The sequence below is a fragment of the Pseudorasbora parva genome, chromosome 8, assembly GCF_024679245.1.
Source record: "Pseudorasbora parva isolate DD20220531a chromosome 8, ASM2467924v1, whole genome shotgun sequence".
Lineage (NCBI taxonomy): Eukaryota > Metazoa > Chordata > Actinopteri > Cypriniformes > Gobionidae > Pseudorasbora > Pseudorasbora parva.
Window position 1 is genome coordinate 44,920,823 of NC_090179.1, and position 6,667 is coordinate 44,927,489.

Consider the following 6,667-nt stretch of genomic DNA (forward strand, 5'->3'; position numbering starts at 1 on the left):
ACACTGTGCACATTGTCCACACTTACAATTCCCATCACGTACTAGACATTGATTATTTGTTCGTGCCGACCCTTGGTCAGCTCTCACCACTATTTGCCGTAAATTTGGGGCTTGTTTTGGGGCTCTTTACATTGTATTTCATACATTTCATCATATGTGCAAATCCTACAAATTCTCTTGAACTGACTAATCAGTTCAAGAGGAGACTTTTTTTTCCGGACGAGTCGGATGGAAACTCTGACCATGTAATATAGTGTTTCTATCAGTAGGTTTTCTATATAGATCTGTCACTAGTTTATCATTAACTTTTATTATAGGTCAAGAAAACTGACTTGACACTCATCATAATCAATGGTAAATTTGAGATGTTCACTACTAATTAAGAAATTGATGAAACTTACATAGTTGACTCTCCGAGCTGCACCATATAAGAAAAATAGAATAAATATATCGGCGCCATAGATGTATATTAGGCAAAAAGGAATTCAATACGCATTCATGTTCAAAATGACCAACATATATGTTTGCATAATTGGATGGGCTATTGCACTTCCTATAGCTGTTCCGTTAATCTGTAAAAAATAATCATCTTTACACATAAAAAAGTTTTTGGTTTACACCAATTTTGTCAACTTATTTAGGCAGTCAATGCTAGGACTCTCATTAGTTAAAGTCATGTAAAAAGAAATGTATAGCTTTAATGCCACCAACATGTGGGATGTTAGTATATAATTATTCTACATAAAGCATCACAAGAAATACAATAGTATGGGGCAATATTATGTATATAAAATATTATGTTTTAATCATGATCAATTAGTCCTGCACAAAAGAAGGACATTTTTGTATGTAACGTTTAAGAAATGAATCCATAAAAACCAACCCTTTTTCTGCTAAAGAACCCATACTTGCAATAATGGGTCTGCCTGATGGTTTCGAGAGATCTTTATGTATCTTAGGTAAAATGTATATCACAGGTGTGATTGGATAGTCAACTTTTAAAAATTTGAATTCTTTTTTAGAGATACCACCTCTTTGAAGAAAAACATGTCAATCAATCAATCAATCAACTTTATTTTTATAGCGCTTTTACAATCACGATTGTGTCAAAGCAGCTTCACAGTGTCAAACAGAATAATATTGCGACAAAATTAGATTTGGCTGTACAGTCGTACTGGAGAAAACAGTGATGTTATCAGCTTATTTTAATTTATCATATAGCGACAATGTTGGCAGATCAGTATTATAGTTTATAGAATTAAATAAGACCTAATTCATACATTTTATTTGTATAATAAGTTGAATATCTTTAATCATATTTTTAGTGTCCCCAACTGAGCAAGCCAAGCCAAAGGCGACAAAATACATGTAATTTCTCATGTATTTTGGTCTTAAAAGTTGTAGTTGGATCACCTTTCAATTTTGTATAAAAATATGGATTTTCAAGTTGTCGATATATCTTTTGATCATAACATTGAATGTCCATAACAACAACTGATCCTCCCTTATCAGCTGGTTTAACAATCAAAGATTCATAATTGTTGTACTCAATAAGAGCATCTCTCTGATCTTTTGGTAAACCAATCGACAATATGTTTCTAATGAAGATAAGTCGATTGTTTTTTTTTGTTTTTTTTTTTACCGAACAATCCAGAGTTAATTGGCAAGCTGCTTTCACATTCTACAGGGCACAAATTTAAATTACGCTGTTCATGGAGCAATAATTCAGACTGAGTATTACTTGAAAAAAATTCTTTAAGTCATATTGATCTAAAAAAAAAATGAAAATCCACAAATACTCCAAACTCGTTAAAATATGTAGTTGGAACAAAAGATAAAACTTTTTCAAGGGCTTGTAAACAATCAGATGATAAAGATTTACTTAAAAGATTCACCACATTTTGACATATGGGACTCGTCACAAGTCTCGTCATTGACTTGTCAAAATGTGCAGCTCCATGAGTCGGTAGGCGAGGCTACTGAATTAGACATGCTGTATTTTAGCGGATAAATTGAGGCAGGATCACCAAGATATCCTGGCTTAATCCCTTATCCTAGTTTTGTGCAATAGGCCCCAGAGCTGTGACTAAGCTGGAGCGATTTTATGTTGATGAAAACGCCCTCAGCCCCTTGTGTAAATACTTTAATTATACAGCACTTTTTTTTCACGTGTTTGTTCATAAATTATTTAAATGTAAATATTTCATGGAAAATCGTTATTTAAAGAAAATTCTCATGATTAAAAAGAGACCAAACTTGCCAGAATCCGTTACTTAGACCATAAGATATTTCTTGTGGAGTTATAACAGCACAAAAACCCCACAGATGCATGTAGCTGAGCAAGGTAGCTTTGACATGTCCTTAAAATGTTAATGCAGTGCCTAGAGTGTGTAACAAAATCGATCATTAAAGTGACAATTTATTTGCAGACAGGGAGTCAGATCCAAAAATGTATTGTGCACAAGTTTTATTAATTAAATCATGAACATACATACAATCACACACACATAGGTTAGATGGAATGTGACAGAATGAAAATGCTCATGGCTCTGTGTTTGTGTAGGCCTGCCAGCCTGGTGGGCATGGCCAGGAGGGAGCCAGTAGATGTAGCTTGTCGGTCGTAGGTGCAAAAGTCTTGTGCTGCGTTCCACTCCACAACCAGAAGGTTGGTCCCCGGTTCCAATCCCTAGTTCCACCTGACCAAGAATCGAGGTGTCCATGAGCAAGACACCTTACCCCAGCTGCTTCCGACGAGCTGGATGGTGCCTTACATGGCTGACATCGCAATCTGTGTATGAATGGGTGAATGTGAGGCAATATGTAAAGCGCTTTGTATGGCCATAGGTCTGTTGAAAGCGCTATATAAATGCAGTCCATTTACCATATCATCACACTGTTAGTTTAAATGTGATCATGAGAGAGACCTTGTTGATTTGATCCGAGACTGTGAATAGTGTCATTGTTCTCTACAGGTTGAGGGATTGTGGTGTCACAGATGAAGGTTGTACTGCTCTGGCTTCAGCTCTGAAATCAAACCCCTCACACCTGAGACAACTGGATCTGAATGTAAATAAACTAGGAGACTCAGGAGTGAAGATACTCTCCGCTTTACTGGAGAATACTCACTGTAAACTGGCGGGACTGAGGTAAGAAAAATATCTGCCATATAGACTCGGAGTGAATAATGATTTATATGCAGACAATGCATGCAAAATGTCCTTTGGCATAAGTCCCATCTGGCGGTCCAACCATCAGATCCTGCCAGCAGTAGAAGGAAGGCAAAGCCTGAGCGTTGCCTCAAAATGTGTAGCTGCAATTGAAAATAGGGAAGTGGTGTGTGGTTAATAATAATATAATAGTAATAATAATAATCAGTCAAATTCATCTTTACTTTTTGTAAATTTCCTTTGCATTTAAAAGGAAAAATTACACTTAATGGTGACCAGTTTGAAATAACTGCAACAGTTTATAATAAGCATACAATAACAAAACACGTATCAATCATTTGCTAACTATTAGTTTATAGCTAATAAACTGTAAAATAATAAACTGAATTAATAAATTAATAGACTATATACAAAAATAGTTAGTTATTCATTCATTTTCCCTGCAATTAACATTGTTATTGTTTAATTAGTTCATATGTAAAGAGTTAGCTAATGCTTTAACAACTTAAAGTGTCTTCATCATGTCATCGCTTTCATGATCAGAAGTACTGCTGTCTCCTTATTTGCACATATATTTTATCTGAAGAAGACACAATGAAATATGTGTAATGATGAGTTCACAGGTTGAGGATCCATTTGCAGCCTTATTTAACAGGAAATAAAGACAACAAACAGGCGGAGGTCAATCACCAACAACAGGAATAAACAGGGAAAAGCAGAGGCTTTGTCACAGGACAAGCAGGGGGTTGAGGCAGGAGGCATAACTTTACCCAGTTTGCTGTTTAGAGTTTGTGATTCAAAGTGAAGAAGCTATCATTGTAAAATCAAACAGTGACACATTACAATGAATAAAATGTTTTTAAAATGCTGAAAACAAAGTTGTGACCGCTGACGATATGAGTTAACGTGTAAAGTTGATGTTATATGCTAGTTCACATGTAGGCTGAAGTTATAGTCCTGATGTTACATTTTCCAGGTCTTACTGAAAATTTAAGACTAAACTTACCACTCAAAAGCGTCCATTTTCAATCTCAAAATAATTGGTTGTTCCTCAAAATCTTTATTTTCGTCAGAAAGGATCAAGCATAAGGTTGGATGCAAAATCTCTCCATGATTGACAGTATACGGTAGATGTGCTTCTGTGATTGAAATGAGCCATGCAGTGAAACAGCCAATCAGAGCCGAACTCCACATCAATATTCATGACCCTTCCAAATAAGGCAAAAACAGACCATTACATCCTGGGGATAATTTCTGGGGTTGTAAATCGATCTGTAAAAACGTATCTGGACAATTTCTGTCCTTAAATAAGCCACATACCCTCTATTTACATATCAGAGAACAATTTAAAATATTGTTTCAAATCATTCTAGGGCACCTTTAAGTGTTACCTTCTTTCATTAATAAAAATGCTATTGGTCATCCTTTACATCTGTCGGTGGATTTTACAAATATTTAACAACCAATGAAAAGCATTAAAAGAATTTGTGTTAAATAGCGTTAGTCCATTGGACTGTCAAGCAAATCCTGAGGAGGAGATCTATCAAATGCAATGCATATTGTTTAGATTTGTGAAACATCAGAGCTGTAAGACTCATTAGTGCCAACTAGTGGTGAATTCTTTCAAAATTCTTACAGACCTGAAGGGCCAAGAGTCAAACATGCCTAACAAACTCTACCCTTCCTTCTCTCCGGCCGCCAGCACACACACAGCACAGCACAACGCAGAGCTGAATGTAATCAGTGATCTTTTAAGGGTGCATAAAAAAAAAAAAAAAAAAAAAAAAAAATATATATATATATATATATATATAATGAATATATATATATATATTTTTTTAAATAAGTACAGCGTTTTTTTTACTCAAGGAATACTATGTCTATAAAGGATATTATTTTATGTATTTGAGGTCTGAGATATAAGTACGGTGAAGAGAGAGAATGGGCAAACCAGAGTGCAAATTACTCTTGCGATCGACTGGAAACCAGTCTGCAATTGACTGGCCGACCGCAATCGACTGGTTGGGAACCCTTTGCTCATATTATTGGTTTCTCTTTGATAATGAAGTCTCTTTTGATCTAAGAGATTAAAAAGGGTGTCATTTCTCTCTACAGGTTGACTAAGTGTGGTGTCACAGATGAAGGTTGTGCTGCTCTGGCTTCAGCTCTGAGATCAAACCCCTCACACCTGAGAGTATTGGATCTGTCTGAGAATAATCTAGGGGACTCAGGCCTAAAGCTGATCGCTACTGGACTGGAGATTCCTCACTGTAAATTGGAGGAACTGAGGTAAAATAATCTCTACCATAATTACAGAGTGAATATGGATTAATTTGTAGATTGTGCATGCAAAATATACTTTGGCATAAGCCCCAGCCAGTGGTTCAGCAACAGATTCCAGCTTGAACCACCAGATCCTGATGGCAGTAGAAGGCAGGGGTGAGGAGTCGACCCAAAAATGAAAGTTTAGCTCTAAATATATTATTTTCCCCCAAAATACTTTTCTTGCGATGTTTGTGGTAACAGACCACCCTCCAAAAGCGTGAGCATTGCCTCTAAATATGTAGCTGCAACTGAAAAAGGGGAAGTGGGAACTACGGCCGTCACCATATTAGATTTATCATTACACTATTATTGTGGCCAAAATAATTCACGATAATGAAACATTACCATATCTATAGAAATCTTGAAAAATAAAAAGGATTTGAGTTGACAAATAGTAATAATAATAATAATACATTTTATTTATAATGCACTTTATATTAAACAAAATCTCAAAGTGCTAAAAATAGTGTCATTGTTCTCTACAGGTTGAGTGATTGTGGTGTCACAGATGAAGGTTGTGCTGCTCTGGCTTCAGCTCTGAGATCAAACCCCTCATACCTGAGAAAACTGGATCTGTATGGAAATAGTCTAGGAGACTCAGGAGTGAAGCTGCTCTATGATCTAAAAAATGATCCACATTATAAACTGGAGACACTTGGTAACAAGAATTTTTAACAGTTTCCATCATCATATTGTAATTTAAACTTTAAATGGCTGTTTTACTCACTCAAAATGAAAGGAAATTATACCAGGTTCGGTAAGAACAGTCCCTATATGTGTGATAATCTGAGATTTGTGTTGTTTGTTATGAACTGATATTAAATTTGTAGTGGAGTGTAATGATTATTTCTGCTGGTTCTGTATCAGCGGTCTATTGTGTGAAAATGACCTTTTTTAAATTATTTTTAAAATTATTTTTATTTAAGCTTATGCAGATACAGGCATTAACAGTTCATGTTCCGAGAGCCTACCGTGATCTGCAGCTGCTCAGGACTAGATATATAGGGGTGACATTAAGCATCAGGAGATTACAGTTTTTTAGCTAAGTAGGTGTTTGTTTAGTCTCTTCTTGAAGGCCTGAACATTCTTTGAGGTGATTTCACCTGCCACAGCACAGGGGAGGCAGTTCTCCCCTCCTCCCCAAGCATTTGGTGTTGGACTTGTTTTTTTTTGGG

At 35.9% G+C, this 6,667-nt stretch overlaps 1 protein-coding gene across 7 annotated transcripts in view; it reads left to right on the forward strand.

Annotated features, from left to right (window-relative positions):
• LOC137084888 (NACHT, LRR and PYD domains-containing protein 3-like) overlaps nt 1-6,667 on the forward strand; it is a 45,157-nt gene extending 38,490 nt beyond the window's left edge. For 4 of the 7 annotated variants that reach the window (XM_067451434.1, XM_067451435.1, XM_067451436.1 and 1 more), the window contains 3 exons: nt 2,973-3,146; nt 5,283-5,456; nt 5,978-6,667. In XM_067451434.1, coding sequence (XP_067307535.1) covers nt 2,973-3,146; nt 5,283-5,456; nt 5,978-6,167 — 538 coding nt within the window. In that variant the 3' untranslated portion in view covers nt 6,168-6,667. The remainder of the gene's footprint in view (nt 1-2,972; nt 3,147-5,282; nt 5,457-5,977) is intronic. The other 3 variants (XM_067451439.1, XM_067451440.1, XM_067451441.1) reach the window with 1 other exon arrangement.